Source organism: Crotalus tigris, unplaced genomic scaffold (assembly GCF_016545835.1).
Source record: "Crotalus tigris isolate CLP2741 ecotype Arizona unplaced genomic scaffold, ASM1654583v1 scf7180000017690.20705106771:4171800, whole genome shotgun sequence".
In the NCBI taxonomy this organism is placed as follows: Eukaryota; Metazoa; Chordata; class Lepidosauria; order Squamata; family Viperidae; genus Crotalus; species Crotalus tigris.
Genome location: NW_024096569.1, coordinates 2,328,090 through 2,349,178, shown reverse-complemented (window position 1 = coordinate 2,349,178; position 21,089 = coordinate 2,328,090). Strand labels below are relative to the sequence as shown.

The following is a 21,089-nucleotide window of genomic DNA, read 5'->3' as shown; positions in this document are numbered from 1 at the left end:
CAGCTCCCAGAATTCCCCCGCCAGCATGCCGGTGTCAAAATCTACCCATCTTAAAACATGCTGGCTGGGGAATTCTGGGAGTTGAAGTCCACCCGGCTTAAAGGATGCTGGGTGAAGATTTCTGGCAGATGAAATCCATCCATTTTAAAGTATGGCTAACTGAGGAATTTTGGAAGTCCACCCATCTTAAACATGCTCGCTGGGGAATTCTGGGAGTTGAAGTCCACCCACCTTAAAGCAGACTGGCTGGGGAATTCTGGGAGTGGAAATCCACCCACCTTAAAGCAGGCTGGCTGGGGAATTCTGGGAGTGGAAATCCACCCACCTTAAAGCAGAGGTGGCTGGGGAATTCTGGGAGTTGAAGTCCATCCATCTTAAGGCTTGCTGGCTGGTGAAATCTGGGAATGGAAGTCCACCCCTCTTAAAGTAGGCCGGCTGGAGAATCCTGGGAGTTGAAGTTATCTTAAAATTAAAGTTCTCCAAATGGAAAAGCGCCGGTTTAGGCAAAGAGAGGGAAAGACAGCCGATGTCCCAAGCCCCCATCCAGCCAAATCTCCAGTGTGGGAAAAGCCTCCAAATATTCGCCTTGAAATTTCAGATTAAAACTCGACCTGGAGAAGCTGCTGACGGCGCTGGAGGACGAAGAACTGAAAGAGCCCCTGGAGCTGTTTATGCAGCTACAGCGAGCGATTGCTCAGCTGCTGGTGAGGGTTATCCCCCCAAAAACGGGGCTCTCTTTTAAGGGGACCCCGCTGTCAGCCACCTCGGGGGGGGGGGGGGTGGAGCTGCGATTCCCAAAACGGTTCTAGGGAGGCTTAGCCTGCAAAATAAACCCGCTTATTTTATTTTGAGCCGTAGTTGCTAGTGTTGGGTCTAAGTGGAAGGTGCGGTGAACGTTGAAGGGGGCTGTTCTGTGGGCCACAACCTGATCCAGCCCACCCTTCAATTCTCACAGGGGTGACAGAGAAAAACGTTAAGTCTTCTGTTCACTTTCCAGGCCTGCCCCTCCTCAGTCTTGGTTAGATCATCCAGAATTCCAGTATTGTAAGGGAGCCAACAAAAAAATTTACAATCTACGTACTCCTGATGTAATGTTTGTGGTTACTGTAAAAACACATCCATTGTTGTTTTCTCTCTCTTTCTTTCTCTCCCTTTCTCTCTTTCTCCCTTTCTCTCTCTCACACACACACTCACTCTCTCCCATTCTATCTTTCTATCCCTTTCTCTCTCTCTCTCTCTCACACACACACACACACACTCTCCCATTCTATCTTTCTATCCCTTTTTCTCTGTCTCACACAAACTCACTCTCACTCTCCCTTTCTCACACACACTCTCACTCTCTCTCCCTTTCTCTCTCCCGTTCTCTCTCACATGCACAGACTCTCACTCTTTCTCTCTCTCACACACACACTCTTTCTTTCTTTCTCACTCTCACTTTTTCTCTCCCTTTCTCTCTCTCCCATTCTATCTTTCTAACCCTTTCTCTGTCACATACACACACTCACTCTCTTTCTCTCTCCCATTCTATCTCTCTTCCTTTTTCTCTGTCTCACACACACTTTCACTCTCTTTCTCCCTTTCTCTCTCACACACACACTCTCTCTCCCTTTCTCTCTCACACACTCTCACTCTTTCTCTCCTCTTCTCCCGTTCTCTCTCCTGTTCTCTCTCACACACACAGGCTCTCACTCTTTCTCTCCCTTTCTCTCTCTCTCTCTCTCACACACACACTCTTTCTCTCCCTTTCTCTCTCAGACACACACTCTCACTCTTTCTCTCCCTTTCTCTCTCTTTCTCATACACTCAACTCTTTGTCTCCTGTTCTCTTTCTCTCTCCCTTTCTCTCTCTCTCACACACACACTCTCACTCTTTCCCTCCCGTTCTATCTTTCTCCCTTTCTCTCTCTCACACGCACTCTCACTCTTTCTCTCCCTTTCTCTCTCACACACTCTCTTTCTCTCCCTTTCTCTCTCACTCACACACACTCTCTCTCCCTTTCTCTCTCTTTACCTTTCTCTCCTTTCTCTCTCACACACATTCAACTCTCACTCTTTCTCTCCTGTTCTCTTTCTCTCTTCCTTTCTCTCTTTCTCACACACACTCTCATTCTTTCCGTCCTGTTCTATCTTTCTCTCTCTCTCACTCTCTTTCTCTACCTTTCTCTCACACACACACGCTCTCTCTCCCTTTCTCTCTCTCTTTACCTTTCTCTCCTTTCTCTCTCACTCTTTCTCTCCTGTTCTCTTTCTCTCTCCCTTTCTGTCTTTCTCACACACACTCTCACTTTTTCCCTCCCGTTCTATCTTTCTCCCTTTCTTTCCCTCCCTCCCTTTCTCTTTCTCCCCCCTCCATCCCTCCCTCCTTTCTAAAATTGTTTTTTCGGGTTTTCTACAAAAGGAACATCCTGCTATTGCCGACATGGACATAACGGAGCAGCAGTCTGATCCTGTAAGTACAGCCAGCGCTCTACATCAGGGGTCCCCAGACTGTGGGCTGTGGCCCAGTACCGTGCCATGGCCTATTGGCCATTGGGCCACATGAATGGCTGGCCGGTCCACGTTTGTGTGTTTGTGTGGGCACGCACAGCCCCACCCATGTGAGCTTTGCCAGGATTCGCCACCTCACTTGTGTGAGCAACAGGTGTTCATGTGTGGGCTTGTTCACACACACACACACTACAGAACTATCCCTTTCCCCCCCTCTCCTCCCTCCCCCCCCCCCCGTCTCTGGGCCACCAACCCCAAAAGTTTGGGCTGCTGTGCTCTCCTTAGCCGCCAGATGTTTTAATGGCCATTTCCAGTGACAAGGGCCTTGCAACAGGTGTAAAGCACTTCCGGCTGTCAGGAAAACGCCTCATGGAAAAAAATAATGGGGAGGGAAGGGAAACCGCCAGCCAGGCTTTTCAAAGCTGACATCACCCCTTCGAGGTAGGCTGGATGGGGTAGCCGACTCTATAAATACAAGTGGAACTTTGCTTTTTAGCAGCGGTTCTCAACCTGTGGGTCGGGACCCCATTTGGGGTTGAACGACCATTTCACGGGGATCGCCAAACAACGCAGTCCGCCATTTTTCCCCCCACTTTTCCTTAGCTGTGCTACTCCCTTTTATTCTATTGGCTTTTGAAAGCCAATAGAATAGACTCTCTTGAATAGAGTCTAATTCTATTGGCTTTCAAAAGCCAATAGGAATTGTCCAGGCTGTCTCTGCCCTGCCGAGCCCGCCAAAAGTCCCATTCTGCAGACGGTGCTGCAACAGTTGAGTAGTCCTCGACTTACGACCGGTTGGGGGTCGCGGCATTAAAAAGGTTGAGAACCACTGCTTTATACAGTTAGGTTAAAGCAGCTTTTTTTTCAACCTTGGCCGCTTGACGTCGGGCGGACTTCAGCTCCGAGAAGGCTTTGCTTTGCTGGCCGGGGAATTCTGGGAGTTGAAGTCCGCCCTGTCATAAAAGTGGCCGCGGTTGAGAAACGCTGCGCAACAGTGTTAAATGTAATTCATCTCACACACACGTACCCCATCTTCTCTCTTCTCCAGACGTCCTCGGTACCCCTGGAGGCGCCTCAGTCTTCGGACGACTACGCTGCCCAGCACGCCCTCCAGCAAGCTCAGATGTCGAAGGAGCTGCTGGAGCTGAACCAAGCCCTGGCCCTGAAGGAGGCCCTGGCCCGGAAGCTGTCCCAGAGTGACCGGCAGCTGGAGCCCATCCAGTGCCAGTCCCAGGTAAGGGCTGCCACCCTCAAACCCAGCGGGGGCCCAATCGTCAGGTTGCAAATCATGACAATTGGATCTAATTGCCATGGAGGAGCTGGGGTGGCGCAGTGGTTAGAGTGCAGTACTGCAGGCTAGCTCTGCCCAGTGCCAGCAGTTCGATCCTGACCAGCTCAAGGTTGACTCGGCCTTCCGGCCTTCCGAGGTCGGTAAAATGAGGACCCAGATTGTTGGGGGCCAGAGGCTGACTCTGTAAAAGCCCTGTGAAGAGGTATATAAGTCTAGGTGCTATTGCTATCTTCCTTCCTTTCCTTCCTTCTTTCCTTTCCTTTTCTCCTTTTCCTTCCTTCCTTCCTTCCTTCCTTCCTTCCTTCCTTCCTTCCTTCCTTCCTTCCTTCCTTCCTTCCTTCCTTCCTCATTTTCCTTCCTTCTCCTTGTTTCCTTTCCTTCTTCTCATTTTCCTTCCTTCCTTGTTTCCTTCTTTCTCATTTTCCTTCTTCCTTCCTTCCTTCCTTCCTTGTTTCCTTTCCTTCTTTCTCATTTTCCCTCCTTGCTTCCTTTCCTTCTTTCTCATTTTCCTTCCTTTCCTTCTTTCTCATTTTCCCTCCTTCTTGCTTCCTTTCCTTCTTTCTCATTTTCCTTCCTTCCTTCCTTCCTTCCTTCCTTCCTTCCTTCCTTCCTTCCTTCCTTCCCAGGGGTTAGAATGCAACATTGTAAGCTAACTCTGCCCACTGCTAGCAGTTTAATCCTGACCGTGCCTGGCTGAGGAATTCTGGGAGTTGAAGTCCACCAGTCATCAAAGGGTCCTAGTTCTCTCATGCCTGGCTGAGGAATTCTGGGAATTGAAGTCCACCAGTCATAAAAGAGTCATAGTTCCCTCACGCTGGCTGAGGAATTCTGGGAGTTGAAGTCCACCAGTCATCAAAGGGTCCTAGTTCTCTCATGCCTGGCTGAGGAATTCTGGGAATTGAAGTCCACCAGTCATAAAAGAGTCATAGTTCCCTCACGCTGGCTGAGGAATTCTGGGAGTTGAAGTCCGCAAGTCATAAAAGGGTCCTAGTTCCCTCACGCTGGCTGAGGAATTCTGGGAGTTGAAGTCCGCAAGTCATCAAAGGGTCACAGTTCCCTCACGCTGGCTGAGGAATTCTGGGAGTTGAAGTCCACAAGTCATCAAAGGGCCCAGCTGAAGACCCCTGGCTTACAAGAATCGCAGCAAGCTTCTTGCCAACCAGCTAGAAGCACAAGCAGAAGAGTTGAGGGAGCCTGGCTGGCTGGCCAGAGCAAGTGGCCCTTTGTGACATCTGGGCAGTTGGGCTCCCTCCCCAAGACGCCAACTTGACTGCTTTTTCTTTTCCCTTTTGACAAGATCAACGTCAAGAACCTGGAAGAGGAGGTGGCCAAGCTGCAGAAGGAGAAGGAAGACCTAGTCCTCGCCCTGCAGATCAACAAGAAGGACGTCACCCAAGCTAAGTAAGGAGGACGGGTGCCTGGGCGTTAACCCCTTAGGGGAAGGGTCTCTGGGTGGGTTGCCGGGCTTCGGACCCTCTGACTCCGATATCCCTTCAGGCTGAGCGAACGTCGGCGGAAACGTCTCCAGGAGCTGGAAGGGGAGATGACGGAGCTAAAGAAGAAGCTGAAGGAGCAGTCTAAGCTGCTGAAGATGAAAGCATCCAGCGAGCAGACCGTCTCCAAGCTCCACCAAGAAATCTGGGTAAACGATATTGATGTATTGATTTGGCGGTTTCTTTCCTCCAGTTTTCCCCACCACAACAGCCCTGTGGGGTGGACTACGCTGAGAGAGAGAAGGAGGGAGGGACTGGCCCAAAATCAGCCAGTCGGCTTTAGAATAGAATATCTTTATTGTCGTTGTGTAACTCAACAACGGAATTTCGTGCCTAAGGCAGGACTAGAACTTACTGTCACCTGGGGATTGGCTCAAAGTCACCCAGCCGGTTTTCATGTCTAAGGCAGCACTAGAACTCACAGGCACCTGGTGATTGGCCCAAAGTCACCCATGTCTAAGGCAGAACTAGAACTCACAGGCACCTGGTGATTGGCCCAGAGTCACCCAGCCGGTTTTCATGCCTAAGGCAGGACTACAACTCACAGGTACCTGGTGATTGGCCCAAAGTCACCCATGTTTAAGGCAGAACTAGAACTCACTGTCACCTGGCGATTGGCCCAAAGTCACCCAGGTGGCTTTCATGTCTAATGTGGTACTAGAACTCACCGTCTTCTGCTGATTGGCCCAAAGTCACCCAGCCGGCGTTCGTGTCGAAAGCAGAACTAGAACTCACTGTCATCTGGTGATTGGCCCAAAGTCACCCAGCCGGTTTTCATGTCTAAGGCAGGACTAGAACTCACAGGCACTTGGTGATTGGCCCAAAGTCACCCATGTTTAAGGCAGAACTAGAACTCACAGGCACCTGGTGATTGGCCCAAAGTCACCCATGTTTAAGGCAGAACTAGAACCCACTGTCACCTGGCGATTGGCCCAAAGTCACCCAGTCGGTTTTCATGCCTAAGGCAGGACTAGAACTCACAGGCACCTGGTGATTGGCCCAAAGTCACCCATGTTTAAGGCAGAACTAGAGCTCACTGTTACCTGGTGATTGGCCCAAAGTCACCAGCTGGTTTTTATGCCTAAGGCAGAACTAGAACTCACAGGCACCTGGTGATTGGCCCAAAGTCACCCAGCCGGTTTTCATGCCTAAGGCAGGATTAGAACTCACAGGCACCTGGTAATTGGCCCAAAGTCACCCATGTTTAAGGCAGAACTAGAACTCACAGGCACCTGGTGATTGGCCCAAAGTCACCCATGTTTAAGGCAGAACTAGAACTCACCGTCTCCTGCTGATTGGCCCAAAGTCACCCAGCCGGCGTTCGTGTCGAAAGCAGAACTAGAACTCACTGTCACCTGGTGATTGGCCCAAAGTCACCCAGCCGGTTTTCATGTCTAAGGCAGGACTAGAACTCACAGGCACTTGGTGATTGGCCCAAAGTCACCCATGTTTAAGGCAGAACTAGAACTCACAGGCACCTGGTGATTGGCCCAAAGTCACCCATGTTTAAGGCAGAACTAGAACCCACTGTCACCTGGCGATTGGCCCAAAGTCACCCAGCCGGTTTTCATGCCTAAGGCAGGACTAGAACTCACAGGCACCTGGTGATTGGCCCAAAGGCACCCAGGTGGCGTTCGTGTCGAGAGCAGAACTAGAACTCACTGTCACCTGGTGATTGGCCCAAAGTCACCCAGCTGAGTGTCCCCCTTGGGATATCAAAAAAAGGAAAGCAAATGCATGGAGGTATACAGGACATGTGTTTGCGTGTCTACGAGACGCCGAAGTTTGGAAGCCCGCTCCTTTAATTATGGAAGAGGAAGATGGCTAGCGATATAATCCGTTCCCCAAAGCCCGTCGGTAAAAATGGGAGGCATTTTTACTCTTGTATCTGCCATTCTCACGGGCTCTGTTTCCCCCCCGCCCCCCCCCAAAAAAACCCCTCCCCTTTTCTCGACTCATAGGCCATGAAAAACCAACGCATTCAGCTGATTCGGCAGATGAAAGAAGACGCGGAGAAATTCCGGCAGTGGAAGCAGCAGAAGGATAAGGAAGTCATCCAGCTGAAGGCCCAGGTGAGCTGGACGCGTGGACATTCCCCCGCGGAAGCAGCTTCCTTAAAATCAGCTGGCCCGGCATGGAGATGCCAAAGGCGCTTTTTTTTTTTTTTGTGGAGGCAACTGGCCTTTCCTTGCTTTTCTTTGAAGACGTTTCGCTTCTCATCCAAGAAGCTTCCTCAGCTGGATGGTGGGGACTCCTTTGCAGTCATCTGGTCATTTGGCTTCTTTTAGAGCAGACATGTCAAACACAAGGCCCCGGGGGGCCGGATGCGGCCCGCGAAGTGGTTTCATGTGGCCCGTGAAGCCATCCTAGAAACAGTGAGGGAACAGCCCCTGCTGCCTTGGCCCTGGCCCAGGCCATCCGGGAGCCAATGTACAATTTTGTGGTGGCCATCTTGGCACTTGCCCCAGTGGACCATGCCTTGGCACTTGCCCCGGTCCCACCCCCTTCTGCCAGAGACCCTCAGATCTGTCCCACTCCTGCCCAGGCCCCCACAGGCACCCTTCACGCGAGTGATGTAGAACTGGCCACGCCCCACCCAATAGGTCACACCCACTCCATCTACGCCCACCCAGTAGGCCGCACCCACCCAGCCCCCCCCCCAGGGCAACCGCAATGCTGATGCGGCCCTCAGTGAAATTGAGTTTGACACCCCTGTTTTAGAGGGTCGTTGAGGCCACTTGGAGACTTCTCTGAGTCCTCAGGGTCACCTGAGTGATGCAAATGGGTGTGGAGCCTTGTTGGTCACAGGAAGACTTCTGCCCTGTTGTCCCTGCAGCCAAGAAGACTCTCCACCCATTTGCACCGCTCGGGTGACCCTGAGGACATAACACCCAGTCAGTGTTACGATCTGGGGTTGTATGATATCAAAAGGTGCGGGCCGAATTGGTGCGATTAATGGGGCCAAAAACACCTCAGTGAAATAGTTGGAGCCCAAACCGAAGCCTTCCGCGCGCGATCTTTTCCGAGACAATGAAGCGTTTATATTTCAACAGGATTCAGCTCCGTGTCTCGTTGCTGCTGGGCGCAAAAAGTGCTTTCAAGATAATCCTAAGGCCTGGGAATAACCCAGACCTTCACCCAATTGCAAAGAGTTGATCGGTCGCCCAGAAAGCGGCGTAAAATAGCATTATTAGGTGAACGAGGCTACGGTTTATAAAGAAATGAGAAGAAAAATGGGTGGAAACTTAAACCATAAGTGGCATTTCTACACTTTTTCCCAAAAGGTTTCCACCATTTGGGCCACTACTGTAGTATGTTTTAAACAAATGCTGTCTAGGCGTACGCTTTGAGAGGGAGCAACTGAATTTCATTTTTAACGTGTGCCGTTGGATCCACAGGGGGGAAAAAATGACAATAAAGGTTATCTAACCCAAGGCTTTTCAACCAGTGGTACGGGTACCACCTGTGGTCCATTGGCACCTGGCAGGTGGTACGTGACCATCCTAGAAAAGTGGTAGCGGGGGAGGGGAATGAGCTGAACCGGGGGCAGCACCGCACAAGCCTGAGCAAGAGATGGTTGGAGCTGCAGGGCTGTCAGGGCTCAGCGGAAGCGCCAGGATCAGTGCCAGGATCCAGCTGGAGCTCAGCACTGATCCTGGCGCTTCTGCTGAGTCCTGAAGTACCAATCAGCTGGAAAGCAGAACTGATCCTGGCGCTTCTGCTGAGTCCTGAAGTACCAATCAGCTGGAAAGCAGAACTGATCCTGGCGCTTCTGCTGAGCCCAGAAGAAGTGCCAATCAGCTGGAATGTTGCAGCCTCTCCAGGGTCTTGTGATTTACATCCAGATGCTTGGCAACTGATTCATATTTATGACGGTCACAGTGTCCCAGGGTCATGGGAAGTGACCAAAACCTGCTGCAACCACCCAGCAGACGGGGAATAAAAACCAAACACCCCCCCACCCCACCCCCGCTGCCAATACTCAACAGAAATGCTCACAACAATGAAAACCTCGGACAGGAGGAAGAACGCCACCGGGTGGGCAGGCAGGTGTCTTGCTCAGCTGTGGCTTGGGGGGCACTTTTTTCAGTGCCATTGTAACTTCGAACAGTCACTAAGCGCACTGTTGTAAGTCGAGGACGACCTGTACTTTATCACTTTTTTGGGCGGGGGGTCATCAAGTTTTGGACACCTTGCTAGGCGACTGGTGGTCTTCGGATGTTGCCATATCCTAAAAGTGGTACAGTGGGTGAAAAGGTTGAAAAGCCCTGATCTAATCTAATCTAATCTAATCTAATCTTGTCTCCTTCCTCAGGATCGCAAGCGGCAGTATGAACTGGTCAAGCTGGAGCAGGACTTCCAGAAGCAGGCCGCCGTCCTCCGACGGAAAGCCGAAGAAGTGAGGGACCGCTGACACCTCTCCTTTCCTCTTTCAGAAGTCTCCCCCCCCCCGCCCCGTGTTTCCCCTTAGAATAACCGTGGTAGTCCTCGGCTTTACAACCGTTCATTTAGTGACCGTTCCAAATTACAACGGAAGCAAAAAAAAAGTTATTTATGACCGTTTTTCACACTTGCAGCATCCCCAGGATAACGAGATCAAAATTGGCACACTTGGCCACTGACTCATATTTATGATGGTCACAGCGTTCCCCTGGGTCACGTGATCATCGTTTGCGGCCTTCTGACAAGCGGAGCCAGTGAGGGAAGCCACTGTGGGAATGGAATGGAATAGAATAGAATAGAAAATGTGGAGTGGGGTAAAATAGAATAGAATAGAATAGAAAATATGGAATGGAGTGATATGGAATAGGAAATAGAATAGAATAAGAAATAAGAATGGAATAGAGTAGAATAGAATAAGAAATAAGTGGAATGGAATAGAATAGAATAGAATAGAAAATGTGGAGTGGGGTAAAATAGAATAGAATAGAATAGAAAATATGGAATGGAGTGATATGGAATAGGAAATAGAATAGAATAAGAAATAAGAATGGAATAGAGTAGAATAGAATAAGAAATAAGTGGAATGGAATAGAATAGAATAGAATAGAAAATGTGGAGTGGGGTAAAATAGAATAGAATAGAATAGAAAATATGGAATGGAGTGATATGGAATAGGAAATAGAATAGAATAAGAAATAATGGAATAGAGTAGAATAGAATAAGAAATAAATGGAATAGAATAGAATAGAATAGAAAATGTGGAGTGGGGTAAAATAGAATAGAATAGAATAGAAAATATGGAATGGAATGGAATAGGAAATAGAATAGAATAAGAAATAAGAATGGAATAGAGTAGAATGGAATAAGAAATAAGTGGAATGGAATAGAATAGAAAATGTGGAATGGAATGGAATAGAATAGGAAATAGATTAGAATAAGAAATAAGAATGGAATAAGAAATAAGAATGGAATAGAGTAGAATGGAATAAGAAATAAGTGGAATAGAATAGAATAGAATAGGATAGTGATGGCGAACCTTTTAGAGACCAAGTGCCCAAAAACCGCCCCAGCCTCCCTACCCACCCCCACTCCGCGCCCCGCCCACCCGCATGGCCCCCCACCACGCCCCCCCCGCAGCAGATCGCCCAGGCAGCCCAGCAGCGCCATGGTGGCCACCCTCTGCCCATGCCCTGCAGCATCATCTGCGTGGGACAGGGTGCGAGTGCAGAGTCTTGTCCCCGCTGCCTCGTTGCCATGCCCTTGGCTGTGTTGCTTTGTGCAGACTGCGCTCGGGGGCAACTCTCTTCTGGGGGGGGGTTGCTGGTGAGAAGGAGGGGCCATGGGGGGAGGCAGGGCTGGGGCGATGGTGCACAGGCCCACAGAGAGGGGTCTGAGTGCCACCTCTGGCACGCGTGCCGTAGGTTTGCCACCACTAGAATAGGAAATAGAATAGAATAAGAAATAAGAATGGAATAGAATAGAATAGAATTAATGGAACAGAACAGAATAGAATAGAATAGAAACTTTATTGTCACTTTAAATCAGTGTTTCTCAACCTTGACAATTTTAAGGCATGTGGACTTCAACTCCCAGAATTCCACAGCCAGCAATGCTGGCTGTGGAATTCTGGGAGTTGAAGTCCACATGTCTTAAAATTGTCAAGGTTGAGAAACACTGATTTAAATGTACATTAGTCAGCATACATTAAAACGAAACTTTGTTGCATTCCGCTCTCCAAAAAATACAACTATGCACTTACCCACATTACACAAACATATATGACACAGAGAAACATTCACAGTCTAGTTCGGCCTAAGGAACAAAGCTTGTTACAGAATCTTGTCGTTCCGCTATAAATACTTCAAAACCTCCTCCTAGAGGGGAGCAACAGGAACAGACCGTGAAGTGGTGTGTGTGTGGGGGGTCTCTAATGATGCTCCGAGCTCTAAGCACACATGATTGCTTACAAGCCGTATCCTATATAATGGGAAGCAAGCTTCCGATGATCTTGGCTGTCCTTAGCACCCTCTTCTATCTGAGGCTTTGCTGCCACCAAACCCAGACAACGATGCGGTTTAGTCCAGACGCTCTCCATTGTTTCTCATCACCTGACTGGCTGCAACAGTTGTTAAGTCGAGGACTGCCCTGTAAGGCTCCATCTCTTTTCTCCCAACCTTCTGACCTTCTCTGCCATCCATCCCAGGCTGCAGCAGCTAACAAGCGCTTGAAGGACGCCCTCCAGAAGCAGCACGATGCCGGGACGAAGCGGAAGGTCCTTCAGAACCGGGGCTTCGAAGCGGCCGCTGCCCGGGTGAAGGTGAGGCTCCGCAAACGGCCCTCTTGCTCCTTAGATCCCCTCGGATTCCTGGCAGCTGGGGAAAGCAGGCTTGCCTTCTTCCCCGGCGGGCAGTGGATGAGGGGAAGGGTGGCCGGGCGCAAGTGGGAGAGAGAGAGAGACTGCCATGGGTTCCCGGGCACCAAGGTCCTCTCCTCCATCCCAGAACTGGCTGATGAACGAAGTTGAGGTCCTCGTGAGCATACAAGAAGCCCGCCACCATCTAAACGACCTTCTGGATGACCGCAAGACGTTGGCCAAGGAGATTGCGCTGCTGAAGGAGAAGCAGGAGGCTGGCGAGGTTCTCCCGTCCAAATACAGGGTGAGCCTGCGGGAGCCCGGAGGGGAAAGTGGGGGTACTTCCCTCTTCTCTTAATCCAGGTCTTTGGAAGCGGGCTGGGAGGTGATTCCCTCTCATTTCCTGGCTTTAAAGGAATTTCACCCCACTAAACTCAGCCTTTGGGGTTTTCTCCGACGCTTGTTCCTCCCCAGAGACGGACCTTTTCCTACAAATCCATGGAAGTCAACCATTCCATCAGCAAGCAGATTGAGAGCCTGGAGACCGAAATGGAGCTGAGGTAAGAGGATACGAGAAGCTGGCTTCTTCAATCGGGGTTTGTCGACCTCGGCCCGCTTTAAAACCCGTGGTCTTCAACTCCCAGAATTCCCCAGCAGGTTTTCCGGGAAGCTAAAGTCCAAAAGTCTTAAAAGGGGCCAAGGTTGGCAGACCCTGCCTTAAGATGATCAAAAGACCAAATGTGGAATAGATGGAAGGGTTATGAATGACAGCTGGACGCCTCCGTAGGCGCAAAGCAGGACAGGCTAGCGGCGGTCATCAAGCAATGGAACGACTTGCCTCCAGAAGTGGTGGGTGCTCCATCGCTGGAGGCTTTCAAGAAGAGATGGGACAGGCGTTTGTCTGGAATGGCTTAGGGCAGGGGTCTTCCAACTCGGCCCTTTGATGACTTGTGGACTTCAGCTCCCAGAATTCCTCAGCCCAGCGTGCCTGGCTCAGGAATTCTGGGAGTTGAAGTCCACAAGTCATTAAAGGGCCAAGTTGGAAGATGCCTGCCTTAGGGTCTCGATGTCTATGGAGATTCTCCGTCATCCTGGTTGTCCCAAAGGTATTTTTTTTCAAGAGGCAACTGGACTTCCGAGGTCGGTAAAATCAGGACCCAGATTGTTGGGGGCAAGAGGCTGATTCTGTAAACCGCTTAGAGAGGGCTGCAGAGCATTGTGAAGTGGTATATAAGTCTATTACTTGTGCCCTTCTTTCCTTCCTCCCTCCTTCCTTCCTTCTTTCCTTCCTGCCCAGGTCAGTAAAATGACAACCCAGATTGTTGGGGGCAAGAGGCTGAGTCTGTAAACCGCTCAGAGAGGGCTGCAAAGCATTGTGAAGTGGTATATAAGTCTATTGCTATTGCCCTTCCTTCCTCCCTCTCCTTCCTTCCTTCCTTCCTTCCTTCCTTCCTTCCTTCCTTCCTTCCTTCCTTCCTTCCTTCCTTCCTTCCTTCCTGCCCAGGTCAGTAAAATGACGACCCAGATTGTTGGGGGCAAGAGGCTGAGTCTGTAAACTGCTTACAGAGGGCTGCAAAGCATTGTGAAGTGGTATATAAGTCTATTGCAACTGCCCTTCCTCCCTCCCTCTTCTCCTTCCTTCCTTCCTTCCTTCCTTTCTCCCTCCCTCCCTCCCTTATTCCAATTTCTTTCCTTTCTCCCTTCTTATTCCAATCTCTCCCCTTCCTTCCTTCCTTCCTTCCTTCCTTCCTTCCTTCCTTCCTTCCTTCCTTCCTTCCTTCCTCCCTCTGCCCCCTGCCAGCAGTTCAATCCTGACCGACTCAAGGTTGACTCAGCCTTCCGTCCTTCCGAGGTCGCTAAAATCAAGACCCAGATTGTTGGGGGGGGGGGCGCAAGAGTCTGACTCTGCAAGCTGTGGTACATAAGCGGTATATAAGTCTTAAGTGCTATGGCTAAAGCCCGCCAACTCTTTGACCCCGTTCCACAGGAGCGCCCAGATTGCAGATCTGCAGCAAAAGTTGCTGGACGCCGAGACCAGCGACCGGACCAAACAGCGCTGGGAAAACATTGCCACCCTATCGGAAGCCAAGTGCGGCATCAAATACCTGATTGGGGAAGTAAGTTTGGGGGGGGGCGCAGAGAAGCCAGGGGACCACCCCAGAAACGTCACCGGGGCCTTCCTTGCTGGCCCGCCTGGCCCCACGATGTGGTGGTTGGTACCTTCAAGAGGTGCTGGTCAAGAGGTGTGTGTATGTGGCCAGAAGCTCTCCTAACGTCCTCTCCTTGTGCTGGAACTTCCTTGCTCCCGAAAAAAGCTGGTCTCCTCCAAAGTGGAAAACGGGAAGCTGGAAAGCCGCCTTCAGCAGAACAAAACCGCCTGCGCCGACGTGCACAAGATGCTTCTGGAGGAGCGGAAGGGGGCTGCCGACGCGGAGGCCGAGCTGGAGAGGCGCCTGGTCCAGGTGCAAGAGGAGTACCAGGAGAAGGTACGGCCCGGACACAAAAAAAAAGATGGCGGACATTCTCCGTCATCCAGGTTGTCCCAAAGATGCTTTTAGATTTCTTTTTTTTTTTTTTTTTTTTTCAGAAGGCAACTGGACTTCCTTGTTTTTCTTTGAAGACGTTTTGCTTCTCACCCGGGAGGCTTCTTCAGCTCTGACTAAATGGTGGGGAATGGAAGGATTTATACTCCTTGCAGACCGCTGGTCATTTGCCTTCTTTTAGAGGGCCGTTGAGGCCACTTGGAGGTTTATCTATGTCCTCAGGGTCCCCTGGGCGGTGCAGATGGACGTGGAGCCTTCTTGGAACTGCTGAAAGGGCTGTGTGGTAGACTGGAGAGAGATGGTGTCGTATCCCTCCCTCTCTGTTGAAGGGTTAGGGTTAGGGACCGAGGTGGCCTCTTTGAGCCCTCTTTCAACCCAGCGGTCCTCTCTGTCCAGAATATGGACCCTGAGGACACAGGTAAATCTCCAAGTGCTCTCAACGACCCTCCAAAAGAAGGCAAATGACCAGCTGTCTGCAAGGAGTATAAATCCTTCCATTCCCCACCATCTAGTCAGAGCTGAAGAAGCTTCAGGGTCATAGTTCGCTCACGCTGGCTGAGGAATTCTGGGAGTTGAAGTCCACAAGTCATCAAAGGGCCAAGCTTGAAGACCCCTGCTTGTGGACTTCAACTCCCAGAGTTCCTCAATCAGGCACACCTGGCTGAGGAATTCTGGGAGTTGAAGTCCACAAGTCATCAAAGGGTCACAGTTCCCTCACGCTGGCTGAGGAATTCTGGGAGTTGAAGTCCACAAGTCATCAAAGAGTCACAGTTCCCTCATGCTGGCTGAGGAATTCTAGGAGTTGAAGTCCACAGGTCATCAAAGGGCCAAGTTTGAAGACCCCTGCTTGTGGACTTCAACTCCCAGAGTTCCTCAACCAGGCACACCTGGCTAAGGAATTCTGGGAGTTGAAGTCCACAAGTCACCAAAGAGCCCAGTTGGAAGACCCCTGCGTAAGAATGTTGTTCAGGGGATCCAGCTTCCCCTTCCCCACCAGCACCCTCAAGCATCAACTCCGGAGCTGGCTTGGAGCCGAAATGCTATTAGGAGGGAGAAAGCCCGGTGAAGCTGGGGCTTATGGGACTTCCACTTCCTGGACTGCCTTCGTCCTCCCAAACGCTGCCACCGTCTTTCCTGTCCCTTTGGCAGATCTTCTACCTGCTCAGCCAAGTCCCGCAAAAGGAAGAAGCTGAGAAAAGGCTGGAAATGTCCATTTCGGAACGGGAGCAGCAGCTTTTCGAGCGCCTCAAATTCCAGGTAAAGGGCGGGGGGGGAATGGCCTTAAATCCAGGGGTGTCTCGATAACGTTTCAGGACACGAGGTAGCCGAGGCGGACTCTCCTGGGTTGGCTGTTTCCAGGTTTTAAATAACCCCAGTTCCCTTTATCAACTATTCGTTCGCTTTTTGTCGGTGCCGTTGGAGCTTGGCTAAGCGGTCGCTAAACGAACACGCCTGTCTTTTCCTTTCTCTTTGCCCCTCCTGCCTCTCCCCTTCGGCGGGCAGGACGAAGAGCTGGGAAAAATGAAAGAGGTGTTTGAGAAGAACCAGCAGCTGTGCGAAGAGCTGGACAGGCTGAAGCAGGTGAGTCCGAGGAAGGGCGTCACCTGCCTGGACAGGTAACCTCGCCTGTTTCTGGGCGAACACCACCCACCCTCCATCTTTCCTCCCGCAGAAGCTGACCATTCTCCAGGCTGCTAGCGGGCAGAAGATCTACCACGTGGATCCCGGCCTCGGAGACAGTCCCGAATCTCCTTTTGATTACATCCCTCCCAAGGTGGGTGTTCTTTGGGGGGGGAGGTCTTCTGAGGGAGGGGCTGGCCTCACCAACGTCTTCTGTGGGCTGGCCACTGCCGCAGGGCATAGAAATAGGGAAATTTATAATATTTCCGTTGTCCCGGTTACTGTTAAACAGCAGCCGCGTAATTATCCGACTTCGGAGCGACCATGTTGCCTAAAAATTCTGGAAGTCTTAAGACCATGTTGTTGTTGTTATTATTTATTAAATGTATTTGCCGCCCATATCATCACAATGAATTCTCCAGGCAGCCTGCTTTAAGATGGGTGGATTTCCACTCCCGGAATTCTACAGCCAGCCTGCTTTAAAATGTGTGGACTTGCATTCCCAGAATTCCCCAGCCAGCCTGCTTTAAAATGGATGCACTTCCACTCCCAGAATTCCCCAGCCAGCCATGCTTTAAGATGGGTGGACTTTAACTCCCAGAATTCCCCAGCCAGAATCCTTTAAGATGGGTGGATTTCCACTCCCAGAATCCCCCAGCCAGAATGCTTTTAAGATGGGTGAACTTCAGCTGCCAGAATTCCCCAGCCAGCCATGCTTTAAGATGGACTTCAACTCCCAGAATTCCAAAGTCAGCTGCTTTAAGACAGGTGGACTTCAACTCCCAGAATTCCCCAGCCTGCCTGGTTTATGTATGGTTTGTCAAGCAGCAACCATTGAGCAAGCGGGGGTCTTCAAACTTGGCAACTTTAAGACTTGCGCACTTCAACTCCCAGAATTCCTCAGCCAGCCAACGCTGGGCTGGCTGAGGAATTCTGGGAGTTGAAGTCCACCTCTCTTAAAGTCGCACAGATTGAGAAACACCATCTTAGTCTGTAGCTGTATGCTTCAAGGCTGCCCATTGCTTGCCTAAACCAGGGGTAGGCCACCTTGGCTCTTTTATGACTCGTGGACTTCAACTCCCAGAATTCCTGCACCAGCCATGCTGAGGAGAAATGAAGAGGTTTCCAAGCTGAGCCATGCTGGCTGAGGAATTCTGGGAGTTGGAGTCCATGAGTCATGAAGGGGCCAAAGTTTCCCTCATGCTGGCTGAGGAATTCTGGGAGTTGGAGTCCATGAGTCATGAAGGGGCCAAAGTTTCCCTCATGCTGGCTGAGGAATTCTGGGAGTTGGAGTCCATGAGTCATGAAGGGGCCAAAGTTTCCCTCATGCTGGCTGAGGAATTCTGGGAGTTGAAGTCCATGAGTCATGAAGGGGCCAAAGTTTCCCTCATGCTGGCTGAGGAATTCTGGGAGTTGAAGTCCATGAGTCATGAAGGGGCCAAAGTTTCCCTCATGCTGGCTGAGGAATCTGGGAGTTGAAGTCCATGAGTCATGAAGGGGCCAAAGTTTCCCTCATGCTGGCTGAGGAATTCTGGGAGTTGAAGTCCATGAGTCATGAAGGGGCCAAAGTTTCCCTCATGCTGGCTGAGGAATTCTGGGAGTTGAAGTCCACCAGTCATCAAAGGGCCAAGGTGGCCTATCCCTGACCTAAACTAGCCCTGTGAAGTATTCTTTGCCCTTCCTTCGCTTAGCAACTTTCTTCCCTCCTTCTTCAGCCGAAGCCTCGCCGGATGACCAGCGCGAAAGCAAAAGCCGAAATGAGTCCCGAAGACCCCTTCTCCGAATCCTCTGAGTCGACAGAAGAAGCGGAGGATGACTGGGTGCCGCCCAAAATTGCCCGAGGCATGAAGAAGAGCATTTTAGGGGTACGTGAGTGACAGGGAGAAATCATCCTTCATGTCACTCTCCTCAGTTTTCCAGGAGACTGCTCCTGAATATGGAGGCTCGCTTTTTCTGTCTCAGCTGGCAGCCATTGAGTCGAATTCCTTTCTTTCCCTGCCGAAAGACAGACCAGCCAGGGTGGTCTAAGCCGGGGGTCTTCAAACCTGGCCCTTTGATAACTTGTGGACTTCAACTCCCAGAATTCCTCAGCCAGCGTGAGGGAACTATGATCCTTTGATGACTTGTGGACTTCAACTCCCAGAATTCCTCAGCCAGGTGTGCCTGATTGAGGAACTCTGGGAGTTGAAGTCCACAAGTCATCAAAGGGCCGAGTTTGAAGACCCCTGGTCTAAGCCCCTTCAGTTCCAGATATGAATCATAGAAGTAAGTGAGTTTAAAATAAATTATTTCAAATGGACAAAGGGTGTGCGTGCGCTCACGGGAGGGATCTGAAGGCCTCCATATTACCAGGCGGGAGCGAGATGATTGGCTGCAATTGCTAGGAAGAATTCCCGCAGGCTGGAATTCTGTGAGCACCAGGCCCTGGGATCTTCGCTTCTAACTAAGGTCTTGAGCACTTACTTACTTACATTAAGATCTGGGTTTCTTTTTTCTTTTTCTTTAGATTTTCATTCTGCCCTTTTTTTCATATATCACTCAATACACCTCCTACTCCCACCTCCTATCATTTTTTCCATAACTGTAAGGTAAGCTGGGCTGAGAAAGAGGCACTGGCTTAGCGTCACCTAGTCAGCTTTTAGGTCTAAAGTAGGACTAAAATTCACCGTCTCCCAGTTGATTGGCCCAAAATCACCCAGCTGGCTTCTATGCCTAAAATGGAACTAGAACTTACAGTCTCCTACGGATTGGCTGGCCCAAAATCACCCAGCCAGTTTTTCATCCCTAAGGCAGGACTAGAACTCACCGTCTCCTGGTGATTGGCCCAAAGTTACCCAGTCAGTTTTTCATGCCTAAGGCAGGACTAGAATTCACCTAGTGATTGGCCCCAAAGTCACCCAGCTGTCTTCAGGTCTAAGGCGGGACTAGAACTCACCGTCTCCTAGTGATTGGCCCCAAATCACCCCGCTGGCTTTTATGTGTAAGGTAGATCTAGAATTTACGATCTAGTGATTGGCCCAAAATCGCCCAGCCAGTTTTTCATGCCTAAGGCAGGACTAGAACTCACCGTCTCCTGGTGATTGGCCCAAAGTTACTCATCCAGTTTTTTATGCCTAAGGCAGGACTAGAACTCACCGTCTCCTGGTGATTGGCCCCAAAGTTACCCAGCCAGTTTTTCATGCCTAAGGCAGGACTAGAACTCACCGTCTCCTGGTGATTGGCCCAAAGTTACTCAGCCAGTTTTTTATGCCTAAGGCAGGACTAGAACTCACAGTCTCTTGGTGATTGGCCCAAAGTTACTCAGCCAGTTTTTTATGCCTAAGGCAGGACTAGAACTCACCGTTTCCTGGTGATTGGCCCCAAATCACCCCGTTGGCTTTTATGCCTAAGGTAGAACTAGAACTCACAGTCTCCTAGTATTTGGCTGGCCCAAAACCACCCAGCCAGTTTTTCACGCCTCAGGTACGACTAGAACTCACCGTCTCCTGGCGATTGGCCCCAAAGTCACCCAGCTCTGTCTTTCAGGCCCAAGGGGGGGGGACTAGAACTCACCGTCTCCTGGTTTCCCAGCCAGCCCCTTTGCCACCACCCCACCCTGGCCCTCCTTCACTGTCTTCTCAGCCCACCTGCCCATCTTCTGGCCTTGGGGGGAACGGCTTGCCTGACCCTCGCTGTTGGGTCTTGGCGTTGGTGCTTTCCTTCTCACCGTCCTTTTCTGGTGGGTGTGTGTGTGTCTCCCTGACTTTTCTCCTGGGGGGGGGGGAATCTCCTCTAGTGCACCTGCCGAGGCCGCTGCGCGAACAAGCAGTGCGGTTGTCGGAAACACAAACTGGCCTGCTCGGAGGACTGTCGTTGTGAGGGAGAGAAGTGTCGGAACCGGGAGAATGGGTTCTTGGTGAGTTCCACCCGGTGGGGAAGCCTTCTTCTTCTGGAGAGTTTGGGAAAAAGTTCAGAGAAGAGCAGCTAAGACGGTGGTTCTCAACCTTTTTTAATGCCGCGACCCCCAACCGGCCGTAAGTCGAGGACTACTCAACCGGTCGTAAGTCGAGGACTACTCAACTGGTGCAGCACCGTTTGCAGAAGGGGACTTTTGGCGGGCTCAGCAGGGCAGAGACGGCCTGGACAATTCCTATTGGCTTTTGAAAGCCAATAGAATTAGACTCTATTCAAGAGAGTCTATTCTATTGGCTTTCAAAAGCCAATAGAATAAAAGGGAGGAGCACAGCTAAGGAAAAGGTGGGAAAAAATGGCGGACTGCGTTGTGAAATGGTCGTTCGACCCCAAATGGAGTCCCGACCCACAGGTTGAGAACCACTGAGCTAAGAGGATCCAAGGCCTGGAGGCTAAAGCATATGAAGGACGGCTGCGGGACTTGGGTTTGGCTAGTCGTCTAAAGAAAAGAAGAAATAGGGGATAGCAGCGTTCCGGTATTTGGGGGGGGGGGGCTGCCACAAGGCAGAGGGAGGCCAGGTTGTTCACCAAAGCACCAGAGGGCAGGACGAGAAACAATGGTTAGAAGCTGGTCAAAGAGAGAGCCAACCTGGAATTAAGGAGAAACTTCGTGACAGTGAGGACAATTCACCAGTGGAACAGCTGGCCACCAGAAATCCTGGGCGCTCCATCACTGGAGGTTTTTAAGAAGAGGCTGGACAGTCACCTGTCTGAGATGGTATAGGGGTAGGCCAATTTGGCTCTTTTATGACTCGTGGACTTCAACTCCCAGAATTCCTGAGCCAGCCACGCTGAGGGAAAAGGGAGAGGTTTCCAAGCTGAGCCAGGCTGGCTCAGGAATTCTGGGAGTTGAAGTCCACCAGTCATAAAAGAGCCAAGGTGGCCTACCCCTGGTGTAGGTTCTG

General features: G+C 50.8%; 1 protein-coding gene across 1 annotated transcript in view; it reads left to right on the top strand.

Annotated features, from left to right (window-relative positions):
- Positions 1–21,089, top strand: part of LOC120305749 (chromosome-associated kinesin KIF4-like) — a 45,048-nt gene that overhangs the window by 21,175 nt on the left and 2,784 nt on the right. Inside the window, exons 13-29 of the mRNA XM_039338017.1 lie at positions 599–704; positions 2,402–2,452; positions 3,539–3,724; positions 5,079–5,182; positions 5,279–5,423; positions 7,236–7,346; positions 9,590–9,673; positions 11,921–12,034; positions 12,219–12,374; positions 12,545–12,630; positions 14,058–14,187; positions 14,386–14,556; positions 15,763–15,870; positions 16,117–16,194; positions 16,286–16,387; positions 17,949–18,098; positions 20,009–20,128. Coding sequence (XP_039193951.1) covers positions 599–704; positions 2,402–2,452; positions 3,539–3,724; positions 5,079–5,182; positions 5,279–5,423; positions 7,236–7,346; positions 9,590–9,673; positions 11,921–12,034; positions 12,219–12,374; positions 12,545–12,630; positions 14,058–14,187; positions 14,386–14,556; positions 15,763–15,870; positions 16,117–16,194; positions 16,286–16,387; positions 17,949–18,098; positions 20,009–20,128 — 2,002 coding nt within the window. The remainder of the gene's footprint in view (positions 1–598; positions 705–2,401; positions 2,453–3,538; positions 3,725–5,078; positions 5,183–5,278; positions 5,424–7,235; positions 7,347–9,589; positions 9,674–11,920; positions 12,035–12,218; positions 12,375–12,544; positions 12,631–14,057; positions 14,188–14,385; positions 14,557–15,762; positions 15,871–16,116; positions 16,195–16,285; positions 16,388–17,948; positions 18,099–20,008; positions 20,129–21,089) is intronic.